The sequence below is a fragment of the Diadema antillarum genome, unplaced genomic scaffold (genome assembly GCF_040938485.1).
Source record: "Diadema antillarum isolate AM-2024a unplaced genomic scaffold, OU_Dant_1.0 scf00000125, whole genome shotgun sequence".
In the NCBI taxonomy this organism is placed as follows: Eukaryota; Metazoa; Echinodermata; class Echinoidea; order Diadematoida; family Diadematidae; genus Diadema; species Diadema antillarum.
The window spans coordinates 2294799-2319284 of record NW_027271014.1 but is presented as its reverse complement, the minus strand read 5'-3'; the positions used below and the strand labels follow the sequence as shown (position 1 = coordinate 2319284).

Sequence of the window (24486 nt, the reverse complement as noted above, 5' to 3'; positions counted from 1 at the left end):
AGAGGCCCTATTTGTGTTTCTCCCCTGAATGATGGTATTAACGATATTGAAAGTTGTTTTCTTTTGGGCACAATATGTGACTAGCCAATGAGAGCTTGTTTGAAAGATATTGTGCGAGTGTTGGTACCCGAAGCCAACATACACATGTAGGTTTATGTTACATAATCTTTCTTCTCTTCCTTGTCTTTAAAAAGCTGTTATTAGTTTGTGTTACTTTTGTTGCAAGATTCTGGTGCCCTGTAACATCAAAATGAAGTATTAAATGATACATTTATATAAAGAAAGAAATACAGTGCAGGGTGATCTGCACAGATATATTGCAGTTGTGAACATTTTGATCATTTTTGTATAGAGCATCAAACATATCGTATACCCCGTGATGGTTGATCTATTGTTAATTCTTTTCTTAAAATGAGGGATACAGACCTAATTCGGTTAGATTTCATATGACTTTCTTGTAGTATGGGATAAAATGCCATGTTACTATTCAGCGAATGTTGCCATATTTCTTTTGTCAATGGAACTTATGGAATTCTCATCTGCGTGTCAAAGACAAATCTGAAAATCTAATTTTCCTTTGAGGGGAATCTAACCAATGTTTGTCTGTTTGACTGATTTTTCCCAATGTACCCTACAGACATTCATTCCTGGAATTCTGTAACAATGAAGACGTTCGTCGTCTCTTTATCTACACCCGTGAGCCGAGGAACACCCTGGTGGCCTCTCTGTCGCCCCCTCTTGGTGTCCGAACAAAAGGCGTCTTCTTCATCAAGACAAACCAAGCCACAAAGCTCACCAAGGATAACATCCGCACTGATGTTGTCTTCACTGACTGCGACTTGGTTGTCCTCAACCAAATGGAGCTCCTGGCAAAAGAGGTATCCATACTTCTAAAAATTCCATTACCTTTCCTTTCCTTCATGGCGTTGGTGGTAGGCTTAACAAACTAGTATCACAAATAGCATGTTGAGAAATATTGAAAATAAGCATGCAAATTATTTTTATTTTTATCAGACTTCTCTTTTGTGGCAGTTTGATAATGTTTGCAGATTATTACAACTCAAGAATTAGGTTGAGCCAATTTTCAGGATTATGTGTGTGTTTTCATGACTACTTTGAGATAAAATTGTGGCTGATCAGCAGTCAAAAAAAAATACTAATCACTAAGATAATATGCTTCAGAGATAGTTCTTTGAATATCTTGTCCTTGACAGTATAATACTGGTACAAGAATTTGGTTTGTGTCGTTACATCTTTTTATGTTTCCTTTGTTGCTTGGTGTATTTCAATTAAGTAATGCTTGATAACAGGCATGCATTTTGGAAATGAAGTCTCCTATGAAAGCATTATGGTGAGTAAAGCTTGCCGCATATACCAGGCAATATCTTACATTTTGCTCTTTTACCTTTCTCTATTTGTCTCGATCAGGTATACCTCCCCTTGCTTTGCACCGATGGTGTGCAGACCTATGGAGGAGTCAGCTCTGATAAACTCATGGACATTCTCCATCGCCTCATGGCCAACACAAATGTCACTGAGGGACATGTTGAGGTGAGCTCTTTAGATTCCCAAGATTTGCATGTCTCTGTATGTAGTTTTCATTTATAATTGATCTCTTCAGTATCACTGTGTTTGTCTTGGTTTTGTGTTGTACAATGTATTGACAAAAACAGCAGTTCTTTGTGGGCTAATGTAAACAAAGTACAATGATGTGTAGTGAATTGTCAGTCACCATCTTTGTCATTCATACAGAAACTGTTCCCTGATAGCTCGCATTTGAGTAATGGACATCTTCAATTTCACTGTGCCGGTCTGTGGGTCCCATCTAATACAGTGTAATAAAATCAGAATCGGTCATTCACTGTGGGATAAGGCACTTCGATGATTATTATGATATATATCTCCGCTTGTTAATCACCATTACTGCTGCACTTACGTTACCCGAGTTCTGATTACACACACCTGAGTTTAGATTTGAATAAATTGAAATATGGTTAATTCAAATAGGACTGAAATATCTTTCATAGGAGAATTATTTACTGTGGATTGCCAAGAAGGTTGACAAATATGTCACAACAACAGCTACGGGAAAAATGTTCTTCTTGTAATATCTTTTATGATTAAGGAAGGAACAAATTCCTGCTTTACTCTATAAGCTTTATGTTATGAATTTCCTCGACAGGGTCGAATCAGCCTGCCGTTGCCATCCATTGAGGTACTGACGGAGGCGGCGGCCAGCATGAACCGGCGGTCAGCGGTCATACATGTTCTGGAGTCTACTGTGGTTGGTTGGATCAAGCAGATTAAGGTCAGTATAAAACCTACAATGCATGAGACACTTTCTAACATAGAATTGTCTGTGTTGAGCTTTCCTTATTTCTTATGGCTTTTGCGCTGTGGACTATCAAACTTTTGCTAGCTAACACAGTCTGCAGACTCTTGAAGTTTGTATCTACTGTATATGCCATATATTTCGTTGTGTTTTTTATTTTTGCAATTTTGGAAAGTCTAGTGACTTTCGCAAATTTAAAAAAAAATGTGTAAATTCTCATCCAGGCCAGACGTTTTGACATGATTGAGATGGAAATATAATAATTAAATTTACAAATATGCAGCACATTACAAACAAGGTGCATAATAAAACTGTACGATGTCATTGCGCATTTAACCACTGGCAAAATTGACGGAAGGCCTAATTTGTAAAAAATTAGACTTGTTGAATTTATGGTGTTTACAGTAAATGAAATGCACTTCACTTTCTCTCATATTTTTATATTGGCCTTTTCATCCGGTGTAGCTTGTTCTGAGGCACGACCCCCTCTACGACCTGCGGGACAAGTTTGGCGTGCGTCCCTTCCCACTGGATGAGGTGGAGCTTTGGAGGCAGCGTCAGGCCAAGCTCATCTCCATCAACAGGCAGCTGGACTCAGCCATCGCCAGTAACATCCTCCTGAACCTGGATGATGCCAACAGCACCTACTCCCACTCCTTCCACAACGTCAGGCGGGAGATCAGTCAGGTGGGTATCAATTGTAGCTGAAATCAGAGACTCCAACTCTCCTGCCTCGACGGGAGATCTCCCGCCGAAAGCCCAGTTCTGCAAAATCTCCCGTTCTCCCGCTTGAGGTTTAATTTCTCCCGCCCTGGCTCTGTGTCTCCCGCTTGAAATGATTTCTTACTTGATTTCATTGTAAAACCGTCTATGTTGAAAATTAAGCCTTAGATAGCACAAGAGAGCATCTAGGACCCTAGAGCTTCCAGGGCCGAAGCGGTTGCTGGACCCAGGCCGCAAGGAATTTCGCGCTTCGCGTTCATGATGTGTGCAAAGCGCACATCAAGTTGGACTCTCCTGTTTACTAGGGATTCCAGGCGGGAGAATCTCCAGATTATAAGGTGCTTGAGGTTGGAGTCTTTGTGAAACGATTGAAGAAAGTAGTCAACTGGGGCTGATATTAGACATATACAGAAAAGAGTAACATATTGCAGTTTACAGTCTGTACTTCATTCAACGGTATGGCATGGCACTATGTGCCTGGTTGATATCGTTTGCTGACTGTTGCTAGTCACCTGGGGCAAACCACGAGGGGTTGGCGTCATTCGCCCATTTTCTTGTGTGGATGGGAAGGGGGACCACTACTGACTCAAGACTTGGTTACTAACTTTCAAACTCTGATATCAGTTAAAACAAAAATGGCATTAAATCCATTAGACTTACATTCAGATATTTGGAAAGTGGAGTGCATGGTGAGTTATTGGGCAGATCTGGAGAAGTCAAAATTAGAAGAAAAAAAATTAATAGTGACACAAATGACAGTTGATGGGGAATACGACCTGTAGCTTATAATGGAGGCAATTGCTGACTTGCCTCTTACTTTTTTTCTGAACTGTTTTTAGTTTGATATATTTTATTATGAGAAAATAAGAGCAACATTGCCTTTAAGTTTTCTTTGGCATGTAGATTTTCAACATAAGTAAATTTCTTTAATTTTTTTTCTGTTCTATTCAACTAGTGTACATATCTTTTTGAATCTATAGAATCTGTTTACCACTTCTTACTTTTTCAAACTACACATCAAGATATACACATACATTACAGTATATCAACTAGTGATTGCTGTTTGCATGATCCTTATTTTGTTTTTAAATGCTTGTTTCAGGCTTTGGCTGAGACTAATGAGAATTTGATGTTCCTGGGAACCCTTCTTCCCTGGTTTGACCGTCTGCACGTGGCATGCACACCGAAAGAACTGATGACAGTCTTTCCCCCGCTCGTACACACCATGCTACTGGTTTGGTCTCATTCAAGGTACTTTTTTGTTTTAATACAACTGGGATGTATTTGATGCATGATTAAAGTGGCTTGAACTGCATCAACCATAGATCTGTAGACCTATATCATCAGAGTATTATTCATCTCTCTTATTTTAAAGCATTATTGGGCTTTTGTGAAATGTGTTTTGTGAATGTTGTGACATTGGCTTACAGAGCAGGACAAACTTTTATCATTGCATGACAGGTTGGCAACTTGTGCCTGGTGTCAAAGTAGTAGTTTCTTTGTCATACATCCATAGGTATTTGATTTGCAGGAGTTTATTGAAAGACTAGTAGATTTCCTTTATTAATTGTTCTTACTCATGTGAGGTACGATGTATACAGTACATTAACAAATTTTTGTATCAATGTACATTGTATATCTAGGCATGAAATGTAGCTGTGTATGCAGTAACCACCCAGTAATTGGCTAGAGGTTAGCTCTGCGTAGTTAAGGAATAACAGTGCTTGAGCCCCATTAGTCTGCATTGCATGTGGATAATCAACTATGAGGATTTTACATTTTGTTCCCGCTCTCGTTACCAATAGGTATTACCACAATGCAGACATGTTCCACAACCTTCTGGAGCTAGTGTCCAACGAGGTGGTATCCAGAGCTAAATCACTGGTCGGAGAGAACATCCTGAAAAACACCATACAGGTACAACAACTTGTCTAGTCAAACCTTTACTGTCACCTTGTCATTCTAGCTTGTATTAAATGTGTTCTCTTTATTGCTTACATCGATTTCAGGCATCAGTTGATATTTTATTTTTTATGGTATCTGAGTGTCTTACAAAGTAAAAGTATGATCAATTAAGAAACTTTATTAGGCAGGAGGTTGAGGTCATCTTGAAAAAGAATTATTTACTCATGTGGTGGAATGGTTGCCTGTTGGGTAATCTGCAATTTCAAGCTTGTGGTCTTCATATTAGAGAAATAAACTTGAATCCAAAAAGTCATCAAGGTACAGTGTATTGTATTATAAGGGAAACCAACCAAAACTACATTACTGCACAACAGGTACATAATTGTTCACATCGCTATAGTACCAGCATAAGGGTGTTTGTGTGGGACTGTTCAATTGTGATATGCCAGTGGGTTTCTTCAAGTCAAAATTCGCCTGTAAATGTAGGGCTTGTTGCAGGGAAATCAAGGGTTAACCCTTTCCCTACGGGTACCAGGTAGCCTGCGTATTAAGTCTATGGGCATATCAGAATTCAGTGCGGAATGGGTTAATTCTGCGATGGGTAGTGGTGCTCACTCTCGTTTAAAAAATGTCCATGTCATGAGACGATGAGCTAAATATCTAAGCAATGTCTGTGACACACAGTCATACGCTGGACTGAAGGAGGCCCTCAAGGTCTGTGCGGCATACAGGGGGACTTACCTGGACACCAAAGACAGAGCAGATGATATTAATGCTGAGAGGGTGTCTGAGACAGCAGAAGCCATGTGAGTACATCAGTGTATCCAGTGTCCATGTTACCCAGAGCCTCCAACTTATCTCGTTTGAGCAGGAGCTCTAGGAGAAACAGAAAGAAAAAGAAGCAAAACAAACTGAATAAATATTCCTTCATAAGTCTAACAAAGGAGCAGAGAAGCTTTCATGTTTCAGTATCATTTTAAATATGACATATATGATTTAACATATTTATTCTACACTTTTACGAGCATGTTACACACAAGTACCTCTGATTGTTCTGTAGAACCTACTTGAATATGCTGTAGGAATATGGTAGACCTGTATTGGCTCTTTAATAATTAGCTGTTTTTGTCTCCCCCCCCCCCCCCCCCCCCCCCCCCACAAACAGAGGGGGAGGGGCCAGATTGCTCACTGCTGCACCTCTGAGACAAAGAAATCAATGTCTTCGTTCGTGAGATATAACCCTGAAAGTGCCACTGGTGTATTCAGCAGTTCTTCTAGAGGGATTGATTTAAGAAACAAAATGTTTTCTGTGTATACAGGCTAAAGTACACAGTTTTATTTGTGATCTTGCTAGCTTGAGTAAGTATTATCCGAATGTGCTTTTCTTATCTTGTTTTATTTTTATACTTTTTTTTAACAAGTGTGAAAAGAATATATTTTGTGTTAAATGCTCAATGCTGCTTTTGGCATACCCCAGTTTTTTTATCTAAGACTTAAATAGCTACTTTGCAGGATTACTTTCTGTAACATTGGATGATAACCGTCTCATCTCCCAGGAACCTGAACCCACCCAAGGGAGTCCTGTACAGCAGCCGGCTCTACAGCACCACCCAGCGGCGACCCCAGGCCCGCTCCTCGGCCGAGGTGTGGCGGGACGCCAGCGCCAACAGCACGGTGGTGATCAACGAGGAGGAGTGGAGTGACTCACCCTGGCCGCCCCGCAACGCCCCTTGCTTCAACCTCCTCAACAGCTTCATGGAGAGGTGAGGGCATGACGCAAATCTCTCGTTTGAAGAGGCTACACCCCAGTAAATAATGCCAGTGCATATCTTGGCAATCAATGACTTAAAGTCAAAGATATAAAACACCTGTTTCTTGACCCTGGCCTAATCTAAGCATCAGTCATCGCCACAGCACCACAGGAGGGGGGGGGGGGGGGCACCGCGAGAGGAGGAGATTGTTTTGGTTTTGGCATGGGCCATGTAGCTCCATGGTGCGTGTGTGTGTGTACGTGTGTGTGTGTGAGTGTAGACATTCAGCGTATGCAGACAGAGCATGCCTGTACTGTAGTGACCGGAACTATTGTCATTCCATTTTGCTCTCCCCTTCTCCCTCCCCCATCTCTCCCCCCTCTCCCTCCCTCTCTCCCCCTCGCTCTCCCTCTCTCTCTCTCTCTCTCTCTCTCCCTCTCTCTCTCTCTTTCTCAATGATCCAGTCAGCAGGCTGATTGTAACCAGGGAGGTAGTCTCACCTCCCCGTTGTAACTCACTGCCAAATAGCACATTGTCAGCACCGGCAAACTGGCAATGCTCTCCTTCTTATTCCTGTATTTTCGTTATTTACGGGTCGATTTTTTTCGTTCGAAATGTAAAATGGATGACCATAGAATTTCTCAATAGAATATAAAATTGAAAACTTTAGAAAGGATAGAGAAAATTGAGTTCACTTTGAATGGTCTGCCACAGGCAGATATCCTTATCATGCTCTTACGTAATACGACAGCTGCTTTCTCAATGATCCAGTCAGCAGGCTGATTGTAACCAGGGAGGTAGTCTCACCTCCCCGTTGTAACTCACTGCCAAATAGCACATTGTCAGCACCGGCAAACTGGCAATGCTCTCCTTCTTATTCCTGTATTTTCGTTATTTACGGGTCAATTTTTTTCGTTCGAAATGTAAAATGGATGACCATAGAATTTCTCAATAGAATATAAAATTGAAAACTTTAGAAAGGATAGAGAAAATTGAGTTCACTTTGAATGGTCTGCCACAGGCAGATATCCTTATCATGCTCTTACGTAATACGACAGCTGCTTTCTCAACGATCCAGTCAGCAGGCTGATTGTAACCAGGGAGTAGTCTCACCTCCCCGTTGTAACTCACTGCCAAATAGCACCGGCAAACTGGCAATGCTCTCCTTCTTATTCCTGTATTTTCGTTATTTACGGGTCAATTTTTTCCGTTCGAAATGTAAAATGGATGACCATAGAATTTCTCAATAGAATATAAAATTGAAAACTTTAAAAAGGATAGAGAAAATTGAGTTCACTTTGAATGGTCTGCCACAGGCGGATATCCTTATCATGCTCTTACGTAATACGACAGCTGCTGGAGTCATCAAACCCTAGCTTGGCCTCCAGGTTTGTCACGCCTGAGCAGAAAGTTTATTTGCAATGGACAAGTACTTCGACTCCCAACTCCCAAACGACAAATATACGCACCCCACTTTGGGTAACCCCAGTTGGGGACTCGCCTCAAACGAGGGATTGACGGCATGGAGGAGCAGACTGTACTATTACTGTTTGACCCATGTCTCAGACATTGTTCATGTGATTTAACCGGTTCTGTGCCCATGAGTGAAATGTGCACAAATTTCATATATATATATATATATATATATATATATATATATATATATATATATATATATATATATGTGTGAGTGTGCGTCCATTCGGATCCCTTCGGAAGCTCTGGTGGCTCGGACAGACATTTTGGGTCAGGTGATTTTTAGACCAGTGTGTGTCTGCTGACCCATTGAGCCAGCGCTATTCTCATTCGGTGTCACGACATTTGATACAGAATGGGGGGAGGCAGCGTGTTGCGTTAGTCTCCGTGCCACACAAACCACTCACCACGATTGTAAGGCTTTAAACTTTCATGCGCTAATGCACTTACTGTGATCGTTATATAACAAAATAATGTTGAGAATATGCATGGTTGTCGTCTGATAATGTGTTGCAAGACAATGTGTTGCAAATTGACTTTGGAGAAAGTTTTCTTCCACTTCAAGACTGTAGCAAATATTGCTCATTGATATAAAAAAGAAAAATTATCGCTTCTGATTTTGCCTGTTCATTACGTCCAATATCTTTAATTTGGTATTATCAACTTCTTTTCAGAAGTATAATTCTTGCTTTATCCAATGCAGTAGACATCTCAGAAATCTTTCAGGTCTATAATAAAGATCTTTTTCTTTTGTCTTTCAAAGGTGCAATGACCTCCTAGAGCTGGTGCAGACTACACGTCACTTCAACCTGCTGCAGAAGGCTGCTGAGGTGGGCGGGGCCGGGACCAAGAGCCTCGACGCCCTCGTCAGGGAGATCCACCAAGAGTTCACCGCCTCCATGGAGCACTTTGGGTCCGAGGTCAACGACATTCTGGACATCACTGAAAGCCAGGCCTTTGAGAAGTCATTCTTCATGTTCCGCTCTGTGGTCAAGGTGAGAGAGATACTGTGATGGGGTTTCAAGGACATCTCCTTGAATTTGTTGTGAAGCAGGATGTTAAGCATTACCTCTTTGGTTTTCAATTGATTGAGCAGTATTTTTGTGTTACGAGATAATTGAACCATAGTGGGATTTGGTTAATAAGTCATAATCAGGTGTGTTTAACTAGACTTTTTAATGTTTGCCAAATGTGTGAATGGTTTCATTGAGCTTTTTGCAAAATGAACCAGAAAAAAAATATCACTGTAGTGGTTTTACAGAAAGTCTATTCATATAATCAGTGCTGTAATGGACATTTGAAAATAAATACTGCAAATTAAAAAAAAAGGGGAAAAAAAAGAAAAAGAAAAACAACAACAACAACAAAACTATTATCTACTCATGGAAAAAAAAACCCTCAGAACCAGGAATTATCAAGATTGTATGTGGTTGGAATTTCACTGTATCCTAAAAAAAACAGAAGAAAAAAAGTAGTTTGAAGATAATAGTTGATTGCTGACATTACATGACAGCATTGCTATGTCAGCTATACAGTGGTGCTAGAAATCTGTAATTTCTGTTCACTAAAGGAAATGATAATGTGTGTACAATTACTTTGCTGTAATCTTCTGGAGTTGTTGCAATAATTCTTGATAATTGACTGCCACAGGACCTGGAGAGGCGGCTTGCTAGTGTGCTGCGGCAGAGCTTTTGCCAGTGCCCCACCATCGGCTCCCAGCTACGCCTCCTGGAGGTCTTTGAGGGGGTGAGCGGTCGGGAGATGGTCCAGGAATACCTCAAGGACAAGGACCAGGCCCTGATCAGCTCCTTCACCAATGAGCTGATCGCCGTGCGCACCATGTTCATCGCCAAGTCCCAGGAACCTCCACTCCATGCCAACCTTCCTCCCATCGTCTGTAAGCTGACCTGGGTCGGAGCCCTGAAGAAGAGGATAAAGGTGAGATTATCTTATCAGGGATGCCAATTTTCAGGCAGAAGTGTAGATTCAAGCCTGGCTATTAATTTGTTGTCCAATTGGTGTACAAGAAAAGGGGAAAAACAAACACTTAGTTGATGTTATTAGTGATCAATCCTTTCTTTACTTCTCTTCTAAAGCTGGCTTTCATGATTAACATTAACTTATCTAAGTTCCCACAGTGTTAATACTTCGTTGAAGTTGGTTTTTTAGTGCTGTCTTAGTAGGAGGAATTGAATGTTTCATTATTCCAGCAAGATCACATTTATATTTTTCTGTGAAGCTCAGTATAAATCACGCAAGTGATGTACACACTGTAGAAATATGCTCACCCTCAATATGTTCCCCCTCCTCAACTGAAGTGGAATATCTTGTTTTTCCTTCAGGAACCTATGGAGAAACTGAGGAGGATCAGTCCACACTCCCTGGACGGGGATGCTGGCTGGCATCTGAGGGACGTCTTCAATGACACCATGAGTGACCTGGATAAGTACGAGGCAAAGAGTGTCAGTGACTGGCAGCGTATGTTACACGCTGAACTGAGGGACAGACTGAAACAGCCCTTACTGGTTAGTGCATTTTATTGTACCACTGGGAAAAAACAGTTAATAAGCTCTCCTTATTAGCAATCTTTAGTTTGATTAGTTTTTGTGCATTCACTCTGCTTCTAAGTACATTATAAGCTTGTACAATTTGGTGGGTGGCTGGATTAGTGTGAATACTGCATTATCACAGTCAAGTGTCTTCTATTTTTTCTCTTTTGGATGAATTCTTACTTTTTTGAACACATTTACTTGGACAAACCAAGTTTTTAATACAGAAAGTGCAATTTGAAGAATATTTTTGGACAGGGCATAATTTTATCTCAATGTGTAGAAAAGGAAATGATAATTTTTGCACTTAGTGAACTTTTTGTAAAACATTAAAAGGTGTTCAACTGTGCATTGATGCTTACAAGTATGGTGGTATGTATATGTGCCATGTGTTAATCTTTGTGCTGTTACAGACTGCTGAGGACTACGACGAAGAGACTGAGCTCAGGCCCCAAGTGTTGCACGTCAACCTGGACCCAGAGCTCCTGCTCTTGCTCCGTGAGGTCCATTACCTGGCCCAGGCGCCCTTCAACGTCAAGCTGCCAGACGGCGTCAGGGAGCTGCTGCGACACACCGATGGGGCCACGCTGCGCACCACGGCTGCCCGTCTGGAGACCATCGTCTCCAAGTACAACCAGGCTATGCGCTCCATTGTGGACTTTGAGAGGCCGCTGTTTGAGCGCAAGCTGGGCAAGATTGACCATGTGAGTTATATTACTGCCTTCCAGCTAGATCTTGTTTTGCTGCCTACTTTCCCACTTTGCAAGTTTCTAGTGAACACAGAAGGGCATATGTATCAGCAGAATACTATAATGTATAATAAGTGGCAGTTTTGTTTTTTTATTTTTCCACAATTCTTCATGAAATGTTTTTCTTGTAAAAAGAAATTTTGGAACAATGTTTAGGAATAAGAAATGCTCTGATGATATTTACTGAAAAAAAAAAAGAATAGGTATGAATGCAGGCATGAAAACTCGCATATGATATGAAATGCATGTGTCTTTTGAATGCATCACCATTCGTATGCTCCTCACAAAATTGTAAACTTGGTTCTAAATCACCACCAATATTGCTAGATAAGGAGGCATAATGTTCACGAGAGAATGTTAAAAGAGTTTCTTACATATTTGAATGGGCCACCAACTTTACCATGTCTTTTCAATTATAATTCCATTCAGTTGTTGGAGCAAGGCCTGAACCACTACACATGGAAGACGACAGAGAGTGCTGACTTCATCGAGCTGGCTTCAGCCCTGGTCGGTGCTGACCTCCACCGGACACTGGCCATTGTCCAGTCTAACTGCCAGGAGATGGTGGAGGTCACCCAGAAGTGGTCAAGCGGCGCGCTGGACGTCTTTGAGTGCAGGTTGCCCTCGCTGAGCTACTCCATGAACAGACTCCTGGATTGGCAAAGGTCAGGGGACAATACTTGAAGAGTATTACATTTTGCTTTTTGAAACTGTGCTTCATTCTCAATGCATTGTATGTCATTAAACTTGGAACCCCACATGTCTTCTCAAAGACTGAAAGGATGTTATTGCTACACAACCATTGAACCCATATCTTCTTAACAGAGTCACATTATCCCTTTACATTGAAAAGAAAAAAAGAAGGGGGCGGATGGACATATAGCTTTTGCCTCTTGAAGTCATGTTAGTTTAACAATTTTGCCATGTTTGATAATTCCATATTGTGTTTTATTGTATTTTGTTGTTCTGATGAAAATGCTGCTGCTGCTGATGGTGGTAAGTGATTATTATCTTTCTGTTAATCTTTACTTTCATTGCCATATTGTTGTTTATAATATGTACTTTTATCACTTCTCTAACTGTCCTTTTTCTGACTACACACACAGAGAGCTTGATGACGAGATTGAGCGATTGATCAAGCCGTCAGGCCTGCGCATCCACGCCCTGCTCCAGAACAGCTTTGAGGTCGTCCAGATCAGCCGGGCCTCCCCTGCCTGGGAGGAATACGTGGACCACATGGATGCCCTGGTCCTGGATGGACTCAAACAGACCTGTCTGAAGAGTCTCAGGTCCATGCTCAACACTCTGGTCCTGGCCAACGTGTCTGAGGTAAAGGTCAAGGATGTGTTCTGCAAAGGTCAAACGTTAATGAGAGAGGGCAGGTTGCATAGAAATCTGAGTGGGATGTAAATCTTGAGCTATGAATGAAGAGGATTGCTTCCAAACAGCCTAAGGAGCTAGCATCCAGTATCCCTTCATGCACTGATTAATACTGAGTGCTGATTAGCATAGAATACCCCATAACCTTGTACACACTGTCTGAAGACCATAACACATAGAAACTATTAAATTAGTGACTGACAAAATGTGGAGATAAATAATGGACTAGCATGAAATATGCACATAAGTCGAGCTGTGCTGGTAACTACCTGTGCTCTAACATGGTAGTATTCAATCTATTTGATTTAAAAATAAAAACAAAATAAAAACAAAATGTGCATCTCATACAAGCTGTAGATTGCAGTAGGATGTTTGAGGGGTACGTTTTGACTACATGCAATTCATGTCCTTTTACCACCTAACATGGCATGTATTTTTTTTCCTATCTTGTTTCCTTCTTTGCCTGCCTCTTGTTCTTTCTGTCTCTCTTTTCTTTCTCTTTCCTTCCCTCTCCTTCTCTCTCTCCCATTATTTCCCCTTCCAGCCGGAAGTGGCCAATACTCCAATTCTGACCATCCACATGGAGCTTGTGGAGAACACAGTGACCTTCACCCCACCCCTTGACCAGAGCACGGCGGTTACCAGCGTCCTGGAGAATGTCAACCGATGGCTGGAGCAGTTCAGAAGTCGAGGGGCGCTGGTCAAGATGCTCAGTCCACTTGCTGAGGTGAGGTTATTACTCCTTCAAACATGGCTTCTTTCTGTTGTTTATGATGTGGAATCTGACGGTATACAACTCAGAAAAGCAGAAAGTATAGACATTTATTTCAAATTTGGAACACATGATTTCTTTTGTGTGTTATTCCATAAGGTTTGGCGTGATCATTTAAACTATGTGAATTCATAATCATAATTTGTTCATGATTATATTAACCCGTTGAGGATAAGCTGATTTTGCTATAACATGCATTTCCCATAGACACCTGTCCGAGTGTACTTGGGACTAGTCTTCAACGGGTTAATGGTAAAATATGTGCACCACTAAGCACAGAAAAAGAAAGCAACAGATAATGTAGTTGTCAATGCAAAAATTTATTTGATTTTTTTTCAATTACATTTTTTTTTATTTCTGTTTTTTGCTTGTTGCAGGGAGGCTACAAAGACTACATCAGTGTTGACGATGAGGTCATTGAACTATGTGAGAAGGTCATCGGCCTTGTGAGAGAGAACAGTGAAGAATGCATGGTAAGTCACCGAAAGAATGCAGTCTTTCTGACATCATTGCATTTCAAATGAGGAAAGAGACGGTGGGGAGACAGTTCCAAATTGCACACATTTTCTCTCTTGAATTTGTTTGGATTAGAATGGAATACAATTGAATTCAACTGATAATTCATTGTCCACAAACACAACCGGAAATATGCTCTTGTAATGATAAATGCATTACTTGTACCTTTTGTGATGTCAGTGAATTAAATCATTAGTTTCAATTCTCTGTCCCTCTGAAATTATTCCTCGGCTTGTCCCGTATTTGCCACATACTTTCACAATAACTTGTGGACAAAAGTCTGAATGATGCAGGTTAATTTTAGGCTTTGAATCAATTTATACAATGTAGTGTCACTGTGATATTTCTTAAAAAATAGAAAAACAAAAACAAAAACAAAAGCAAAAACAAAAACAAAAACAAAACAAAAACAAAAACAAAACAAAAACAAAAACAAAAACAAAAACAAAAACAAAAACAAAAACAAAACAAAAACAAAAACAAAAACAAAAACAAAAACAAAAACAAAAACAAAAACAAAAACAAAAACAAAAACAAAAACAAAAACAAAAACACTCAAACCAATTTGTGTCTGTATTTCTATTCCAGAAACTTCTTGAGCTCTTCAAAGGCTACACCTTTCTCTGGATGCATGACATCAATGAAACATTTGATGAGTTCCTCCATGGCCGCCTCACCCCCAATCCACTTCGGGACCCAGACAAGCTCAGCCCCTCTGCCCGCCTCAGGTCAGCCGCCTCAGAGAGATCCTTGAAGTCTGCACAGAGCAGGTAAGTCAGAACGTTTCTCTGGACCGCATTGTATTGATTCATGTTTTTTTTTTTTTTTGTGCAAAGTTTGATATGAGGCAGATTACACATTTTGAATGATGCAGAAATTAGATTTCAGCACACATATCAAATCAAGTCATATCAAAGTTATCCTAGCTTGGATGATCTCAAAATTTATGAGATGTAAGCAATTAGTGTTCTTTCAGTATTGTTGATAAAAGGATGATATTACTTTCTTCTTCACTTGTCTGGAATGGGATAGACAGTGAGTGCTCAATTAGAGAAGCAGCAATGTACAAGTATCATGAGGTATAGCACTAATTAGAACAGTGCAGGGACTTGTGCCACTAAATCAGACAAAAAAAGAAATCCTCTTCATTTTTTTAAATGTCTGTTGTTGTTGCTGTGTTGTGATGAACACTGCCTTGCAGGAGAGATTGGGATAGGACAGTGTAAATCTTGTACCTGTTTTGACAATGATACTTTTTTGTTTGTGCACACAGGGCTAGCTCCGCTTCCAATTACAGCATGAGCCACACAGGTGCCATGGGAACAGCGGAGAAGTCTTTCCTGACTCCTAAGGATGAGGATGAGGAGGTGGATGTCCCGTCACTTGACATGTTTGACAGCGAGATCGACATCTACAGGGTGAGTGACCTCTATAAGTCATGTCAAGTGGTGTAGGCAGTAAGTGACCATTGCATTGGAATCTAATGTACTTGAAATGCATAGCTTTATGCTGTATGGTTTGCAATTAACCTGACGGCACAGAAGTGGATGCTTGGTTACATGGTTTAATTCTGAGCTGCTGTTTATCAGGATCTGGTTAATCTGCTAACCATGTGTTTTCATTGTCATCGTGGAGGTTTATCCAAGCTGACTCTACAGAGATACCAGGCAGCAGCTCTGCAGGGCGTCACAATTTTGGGTCGTGAACTTTACTGTCAGAGCTGTAACAGGGTACGTGTTGAAATGTTGGTATAGATTTTAAACTTATGAATACAGACCTTTGAGGTGCATAAAGTCAGGGATATGGCTGACATCTGCAATTGTATAATATAGGAAGGTCGTTGCCATTCACGACCTCATCATGAAACCACGGGCTGTTGATGTGTAGTAAAGTTTGTGGGAGGGTCCATAAGTTAAACAAATGCGTCTTGTGTTCTTCAATCACAGACTGCTCGAGATGAGATCGTGGGCGTGGTGGATAAGCGTGACGTGGGCTGGATCCGTGTGGACCTGGAACCAATCAAGCAGGTCCTGACAACCTACGCCAGCCGCTGGATGTGGACTTTCACCAAGTACCTGTCAGACCAGGTAAGGATCATGTCATTTCCATTCCACACGCCATCCATTACTTACACTGTGCAAGTTTATAGGCACAGTCAACACAAGTAATATTTGATACAGTTGCCCTTTATATAAGATCTATTATGATATTGTTATCATTTCATGGATAATTGTAATAACTGATGATAATTTTTATTCTGCCCCAAAGGTCACTGCCCTCTTGCTGGATCTAGATTTCTTTCTGAAGCGAATCGAGCCAGAGATTGAGAGCATCACAGGGGAGGAGAGAGACACCGCCTCATTCATGAAGATGATGCGCATCTTTAATGAGGTTAGTAAAGAGAGGTCAAACTTATTTACATATGAGCATTTATTAGTTGTAATGCTCTTACAACCATGTTCCAGTCATGATGTGGAGATCATATAAGGATGGTTTTATGAGATGTTGGTATCATCTTCAGAGATAATCAGTTATACTGTTACAAAGAAAAGTGAAAGGAAAAAAAAGAGGAAAATATTATTACAACAAAAAGCGAAGATGCATGTTATGTATGGTAGTCATAAAAAAGTCTGACCAGTTCTGGCATTGATTGACCTAATAGAGAAGGAGTGAATATCATTCGGAAGGGAAGAAGTGTGCTCCTTGTGTGACATTCTAAAATGTATGTGAAGCATTGCATTGCCAGCAGTAGTGGGTAAATGAAGGTCAGTCATTGGTGCACTTAAAGGTATAAACCTATTTCTGTTGTATCTAATGCAAAGGCAAAGTTACTCCATGATGCATTCTGATTTGTGACTACCCATGCAGCCTAACGTTCTTTCTCCTGTTGCATGCAGTTATCATGAGTCCATTTATCTTGTGTTTCATATTAAATGCAATATTTGTGTCATTCAAAAGTTTACCTGTATTTTGCAATTTCCATGCAACAATTCCTGCTGATACCTATATATCCTGAAAGTGCACACATAGGATTTGAAAGTGTATGCAAAAATTATACAAAGTCATACAAATATGTGTTGTCACTCACACATACATCCCGTACAAAATAAGTCATTCATATTTTGTTCTTTTAACGCAGGTGTCTGCCAAGCAGCAAGAGATGGACGGTCAGTTCACCGCCATGAACCGCACGGTGCTCCTTCTCAAGAAGTACGGCCAGGCCCTGCCAGAGAGGACCAAGGCCCTGTACGATGCGGCCCCGGGCCGGTGGAACAACCTCAAGACCAAGGTGTCTCTGGCCAAGCAGCGGCTGGGCCCAAGGATCCAGGAAGAGTCAGCCAGTATCACCAAGGTACTGCATCATACTTCTTGTAAAATGTAACATGCTAATCTCGTTATGATCTCACTTCTTAACATTCCACAGTTGTGCATTTACTGTTATGAGAATATGAATGTTGAAACAAAAGTTGCCAAGCACTACATAAGATGCAGTAAACCTAAACTGTATTTTCCTGATTTTCTACCAACAGAGGGAAGTGCAATGGTATCATAAAGAAACAGTGAAATTAGGTGTGTTGTAAAAACCAAAAGAATCTCTTCCTTCAGAAGTGTTGGTGAAACATATGAAGAGAACAAAAATATTTGGAGCAAGCAATAACCTACTCACTGCAATTCACAAATGCCATCACACATGATTAAAACAAGTTAATTTTGTACATATTTGAATGCTGTGGTGTACATTGTCTGAACACAATACTTTGTTTGATCCCTGCCAATGCCACAGGACCTTGCCGAGTTTGGAGAGAGGGTAGAAGCACTAAACAGCGCCCTCTCTGCCTCCGAGGTGTACACCTGGGATTGCTTCCTGGATGATGCCTTCTCTGAGATTGACAAGTTTCAGAGGAAGCTGGAAGAACTGGACAACGAGGCACAGGTGAGTGTTGCAGAGATCAGAAATATGTGGTTAAAGAGATAGATGGAAGGTAAAGAGGGGAGATAATAGATAGAGATATACTATTAGGGAAAGTAAAAGAAAAAGAAAGCTGAGTCAATATCACCTGTATCTAAATGTTGCCCTCTTCATATTTTTGTCAGTTACTTTCCGTTTCTTTTATCCATATCTATTGACGAACAACAAGTCTTTGAGACCCAGTCGTGCAATGTACATACAAAGGTACATTGTTGATAACTGATTTCAGAGCAGATGAGAATGATGAATTACTCATTTCTAGAATTATACAGTCATGGTAAATTTTTGCCAAAATTTGAGTAGATTTTACACTATAGGTATATATAATACAGTGACTGATTTGCTTTCATAAAAAAAAAGATTTGCTTTCATAAGTATTCACAAAGTCTTGATGGTCGTGGGACATTTCAGTAGGCAGACATCGATCAATCCACTGTTGTGAATACCATGATAAGTGTAGTAAACCATTGATCTTTTGGGGATTGCATTGATTGTGTTTGTGGATTCGAGTTTGTGTTTTAGAGCACATCGAAAGTGACCTTTTGAATGCATTTCAATTCGAATCCCATAATTTACGGTATCATTGTCTTTGAAACAAAATGAAATATGAAGTAACTTGGTGTTAATATTTTCTTGACTGTGGTAACAGCCTGCAGCAGCAACATTTGCATAGGTGAAAGAGGTAAAGTGGTGTCTGTAATTTTACATGTGCAACAGTCATCAATGCCAGTGTTTACTGCTTCATACTATGTTGCACACAGCTATTTGCCAATACACTGAAGTCAGTATGCATATGTGACACTTGTACAGCACAATATATATCAGCTTCACATAGAGCATTTTTGTTTGCTTTAGTAAGATTCGACAAACCAGGCAGCATGAGCTTAATGTGCAATAATTGATAGGATTTACACTAGACATGTGATGAGCTTCCTTGCTCAGAACAAATTCTTAGTGGAAGTGTTCATGTAATTAAGTACATGTATATAATCATAATTGTACGTCATTAGGAAGAACATGCAAGTTTGTCTGATTTACAATATGTGGCCTTCCCAAGACTATGCAATATGCTAAGTTTGGGAGAATGATGCTTGTCCTGTTTATTTTGCTGCAATGAAGTTCACCTTTCATGGATAGTTCAATGTGCTTGTACAATATACATGTACATGGAGATGGCCTTGTATGTGTTGAGTAGTAGCTTTAAAGCCTTGCAATGCCTTATGATTTTGTTTTCCTGTCTGCACTCAATACCAACAGTAAGCTCAATAGTGGACCGCTAGAATCACTTTGCTTAATTATGAGTTAAATGCTTGTAGTACCTCTTTTTGTTTGCAAGAGATGGAGGCTTATCTGTGATCAATTGTTAATGTCCTTTTACAGTGTTATCATTGGTTGTTGCACAATATATTCACTCTCACTTAGGGTACCTTTGTTACTTCATATTTTGCAAACTTTCCTTAGTTACTGTTCAATTTCTTTTGCTTGCATGTTCATCCATGCTTATTCAATGACTGGCAAATAAAGAGAAGATTTAAAGTGGCCTCATGTACATTTTGTGTATAGATTGACTTGGTTTTTGTCGTATTTTTTATTTTGTTTTTAATATACTTAATACACAGCTACAAATCTTTCATGTTGGAACCCTATAAATCTTGCATGATTTGTTTGTCTTTTTGCATTCTGCCTGATGTCATGATACAGTTACTGGTGTACCGGTATGTTTGTATGTACTAAAGCTGCAGTTTTTGTCCCCATTTTCTACAGGATCTGATTGAGTTGCAGGACCTGCTTGAAACAGCCGTTGTCAACTTTACCATTCTTCCAGAGTGAGTAATGAGCGTTACCAGCCTTTCTCACATTTTGTTGGACCTAGCGTCCATGTCTGATTTTAGACAGCTTTTGAGAATTGAGAAGCCTTGTTTATATAGGACACTGCAAATGTATCTACCCCTCCATATATATCTACCCCTCTTTATATTGACAGATTTGTCTGTCAAGTTACAGTGCTATGTCACGCTACAGTGATACAGATGTCACCTCTAGAGTCTTCCAGAGCAGCATAATTTGCTTATGCTAGAGAAATTAATAAGTCATGTAATGTGTTTATATGTGTTTGTATGTGCCATTCTCGTTAAGCATCTGATGTTGTAAAATGTATAGGATTGCACGAACACCAAAACGATACATGGTGTCTAGACAAACAAACACTAGAAACCCTAAGATTGGATAAAGGCACAACCCTTCATTAAATGTGAAGCCAAATCTAGAAACTCGTACTCATTCAGAACAGATGAGTTGTACTTACCCCCAAAAGCAAGTGGAGAAGTTTTTCCTAACTGACCTTTCCCCCCTTACTGAAGATGCCGGCATGAGCTGCGCAACCTGAACGAGGTGTGGGACACGGTGCGCACCCTGCAGGAACAGCAGCAGGAGTGGAAACAGGAGCGCTGGCAGAGCATGAACACCAAGTACCTGAGGGAGGCCACCAACACCCAGCTGGCTATAGTCAAGGGGCTTCCAGAGGAGACCCACGGATGGGAGGTCACCAAGGGCCTGGAAGAATCCATCCTGGTCATCCAGGTAAGCTCCAAATGATGAGATATGTGTGTCCTGACTTCAGAAATTGTTGTTTTTGTCTGTTCATCTGCTGTCTTCATATTGTTGTTTTGGTATATTTTTATTTTCTTTTGTTTTGGAAGCATGCCTAGATATCTCCATGTCTAGGAAGTAGGGGCTCATAAGCCTAACATTCAGGATATGTTTGCCCTTTTCAGTATACATGTAAATTATGTTGAAGGACTTGTTTCTTATCATCTGTAGGTCTGTGTACGTAGCGCAGAACCTCAGATCTTCAGCAATGAAATTTATTTCTGTGGTTGTTGTTATTAATTCATCTTCATTTGTGCACATATCAGGCTCAAATTCATCTCTGTTTCCTGTCCATGCTATGTCCTTTAAAGTTTTCTGTCTGTTCTTCCTATGCGTGTAATGGTGTGGTAGACTTTTGTTTTGCCACTGCCATTTTGGTACCATGTAATAGGCAAGAATGGTATGGAACAACAAGGCTGCAAAAATTCTTGTGTCCTAATTGAGTCTATGTCCTTAATCCTAGTATGTGTCCTATCACTTCTTAAATTTGAGTATCAACACACATATTCTCCAACTTTTGAGTGCACTATATGCCTCAGTGAATTCAAATCTGATTGCTTTGTATCATTAGTCATTATTGTAGCCTCCCTCTGACTATCTGATTGTTGCAAAGTGTTACACGTGATTAATATGATGACAACATGATATTTTTATCTCACGACAGGCCTGCCTCCCACTGATTGAGGACCTGAGCAACCCGGCCATGAGGACCCGGCATTGGAAACAGCTTGTGCGGGTCACTGGGGGCGCCCTTGTCATTGACAATGAGAGTCTGACCCACATGACCTTGGGACAGCTGCTGCAGCTGGGACTACAGAGTGAGTTAATGAGCTGAGATCTGTGGCTAGGTTGTTCTGTAGATTGCATGCCAGACTCACTTTTCAATACAGGAAATGCTCCTACTTTGTATTACAAAAGCAATATTTTATATATTTGTCATACCATGTGTCTATTGGGAGGAATGCAGGTGTTTGATAAAGTGCAGCTTCCCATTGTCGAATGTGGTGAGGCGATATACATTCGTACTGTGATAAGATGCCTTGTAAGTTGTAAGTCTTTGAAAATTGAAGTCAGTAAATAACAGCTCGTACATGGAACTTTTTGTTTGTGATCAATATATGTGTGCCAGTATGATTATATTATTTCATATACTTTACAGGATGATTATTGGTATTTTGTTAATTGTATTACACAAAATCAGTGGACAGAGATACATAATAGGCTATTATCTTGGACACTTGATTTGTGTTTGTGTTAATTGCAATTTTCATTGCCTTCGAATTTGAAATGGAGCAGAGGAAGTTTTGTTTGTGTATTTTCAAAATCGTTTTGCTGTAAACACACCAAATCTGACTATTCTACAGACCACGTGGACGAGGTCCGTGCCATTGTGCAGCGAGCTGTGAAAGATGTGACAATAGAGAGTGCCCTCAAGACGTATGAGGAGATCTGGCTCAGCAAGCTCTTTGACATCCGACCCCATGTTCGCACCATTACCATGGGAGGCAATGAGAAGACTGACAAAGATGTAAGTTTGTCATGAAGAATTTCCCTTCATTCGAGCCTTACACCCAAGAATATTTGATCTAGATGTTGTTGTTCTAATCTGCTACCTATATCTCAAGGTAAACCTTGTGTGGATGGATGTAGCTGCAAATTAAAAGGTTTAATATGCTATGTTCTGAGTATTGTTTTGGACCCCACTGACAAGCTCTAATGGCTGTAAAGGGGTCCCGGCATTGATTTGTTAAACGTGTGTACGTATACGCTCTGCATTTTTTTGTATTATTTACATAATGTACTTATTTCTTGTGCCGCATACATTGAATTGAATTGAATGGTCTTTTATTTTCTTTCCCGACAGCAACACTCAGACACCAAGAGTGAGATGTCTCAGAGCCAGAGTGACCTGGGGACGGCCATCACGGAGGTGCGATCTCGCCGCCGCACCATGAGCCGCATGTCGGCCCTCACCCTGGGGGCGGGGCGGCAGAAGAGGGCGAGCGTGTCGTCCCTCCCCAACTCCCTTCTCAACCTTGGAGAGGTGGGTGTCGTCTTCAGTGTCCTTGTCTTTCTGTATGTTTGCCCTGCCTGGGTTTTTAAATCTTTATGTGTCATGTTTGCATGCCCAACTCAGTCAATAGCTTTCCAGCTTCACATATTTTGCTTAATCCCATGACCACACTCGAACTAATTCGTTTTGATCACTGGCCATTTACAAGAAAAGTAATGGTCATAGCTTTGTCATAAAATGTTCATCTCAGCAAAGCCTGCAATTTTCTCTACAATTCTGCTGTTCTGCATTTGAGCATAAATGCTTGATATGTGAAAAACTGCATGGCTTTGAAAAAAGAATGTTTTCTTAAAATAGCCATGCGTGGCAGTAACAGATTAGGCCAAAAAAAAAAAATTGTTGCATTGGCGTAACATGAGATTTTCAAATAGGGTCGGTCGGGCGGATTTTTTTTTGATTTTTTTTTTTATTTATTTATTTTTTTTGCTACCTGCATTTTACGTGTAAAACTCGTGCTCAGCTCAGTAAACTGTTACAACTGCTGCACCAAATGTGCTGTGTTCATCTATTCTACAAATCATTTATGAGGCCGATATTATTGGAATTATACCCATTCACAGAATTTAAAGATGTTGAAATCCCTATCCTGAATGTTTTCACTTCATATTTTACTATTTTGACTTAGATAAGATTGATGCAAATTGACCCATATGTACGATCTTTTCATCGCACACGGCGATCTCTATTACAGTCCCACATATACAGATTCGTGTAAGTTCTCCACACAAGAAACCTATGGCAAAACTGTGCACAATACATCGCAGTCTGAATGCTACGTATACACTGAATAAATCTTGTTAGAGTACGTGTCCGTGTTGGAAACAGATGACGTACTGATCAAGGAAGGCTTATGCGAGGCGCTAGATCTCTCCCTCGTACATCCGATATCCCCAGAGCCGTTTCCACTTCCGGGTTTGTGCGATCGCGATCGCAATCAACAAGATATTTGATATCGATAGCAAAAAAAAATAATAAAAAAACATGGGGTCGGCGGAATTTTTAGGGTCGGGCGGGTTACTCCAATGCAACAATTTTTTTTTTTTGGCCTTAATGTGGCCCGCAAGAGGTTTACAGTGTAACACAAAAAGAGTTCCTGTTGTCATATTGTCCTCCCTTTGAGGTTGCTACAGATGATTATGCAGTCTTGATTTCTCTGTTCTCCAGGACACTGGACAGCTGTTCCTCCTAAAGGACACTGACCCAATCTTCACTGAGCTAGAGTCCCACCAGGTGGCTCTGCAGGGCATGCAGAGCAGCAGTGCAGCTGGCTCCTTCCTTGATGAGGTCACCAAGTGGCAGAAGAGGCTGCAGACCATCGAGGCCGTGCTGACCGTCTGGCTGGAGGTCCAGGAGAAGTGGGTAGAGCTGGAAGAGGTAAGAGGCATGGAGTGGGTGGAGTCTGTTATTTCCTCTCATTGACAAGTGGTAGCAATGGGAAGTGATGTGACGTACTGTTTGGATAGAGTTAGAGAGTGTCTATGTACAAAATAGATTGAGTTGAACTCATTCTCATGATGAATTAGTATATGTGGTATTAACTGTTTTAACCCTCTATTGTGTCCATACACCTAACTTATCTTGCTTGACTATTTACAAGCATTCAGTAACCCATCTAAAATTGATTTAGTTGTACATTACCA

At 40.5% G+C, this 24486-nt stretch overlaps 1 protein-coding gene across 1 annotated transcript in view; it reads left to right on the top strand.

Moving 5' to 3' along the window:
* LOC139720278 (uncharacterized) overlaps window positions 1-24486 on the top strand; it is a 96218-nt gene that overhangs the window by 417 nt on the left and 71315 nt on the right. The window contains exons 2-29 of the mRNA XM_071631637.1: window positions 638-878; window positions 1429-1551; window positions 2183-2308; window positions 2798-3019; window positions 4158-4306; window positions 4861-4972; window positions 5645-5766; window positions 6517-6723; window positions 8951-9182; window positions 9838-10125; window positions 10530-10712; window positions 11150-11440; window positions 11915-12150; window positions 12592-12814; window positions 13410-13592; window positions 14015-14110; window positions 14742-14923; window positions 15427-15571; window positions 16100-16240; window positions 16422-16544; window positions 17293-17505; window positions 17938-18087; window positions 19888-19949; window positions 20484-20703; window positions 21437-21590; window positions 22137-22300; window positions 22637-22816; window positions 24011-24220. Coding sequence (XP_071487738.1) covers window positions 638-878; window positions 1429-1551; window positions 2183-2308; window positions 2798-3019; window positions 4158-4306; window positions 4861-4972; window positions 5645-5766; window positions 6517-6723; window positions 8951-9182; window positions 9838-10125; window positions 10530-10712; window positions 11150-11440; window positions 11915-12150; window positions 12592-12814; window positions 13410-13592; window positions 14015-14110; window positions 14742-14923; window positions 15427-15571; window positions 16100-16240; window positions 16422-16544; window positions 17293-17505; window positions 17938-18087; window positions 19888-19949; window positions 20484-20703; window positions 21437-21590; window positions 22137-22300; window positions 22637-22816; window positions 24011-24220 — 4978 coding nt within the window. The remainder of the gene's footprint in view (window positions 1-637; window positions 879-1428; window positions 1552-2182; window positions 2309-2797; window positions 3020-4157; window positions 4307-4860; window positions 4973-5644; window positions 5767-6516; window positions 6724-8950; window positions 9183-9837; window positions 10126-10529; window positions 10713-11149; window positions 11441-11914; window positions 12151-12591; window positions 12815-13409; window positions 13593-14014; window positions 14111-14741; window positions 14924-15426; window positions 15572-16099; window positions 16241-16421; window positions 16545-17292; window positions 17506-17937; window positions 18088-19887; window positions 19950-20483; window positions 20704-21436; window positions 21591-22136; window positions 22301-22636; window positions 22817-24010; window positions 24221-24486) is intronic.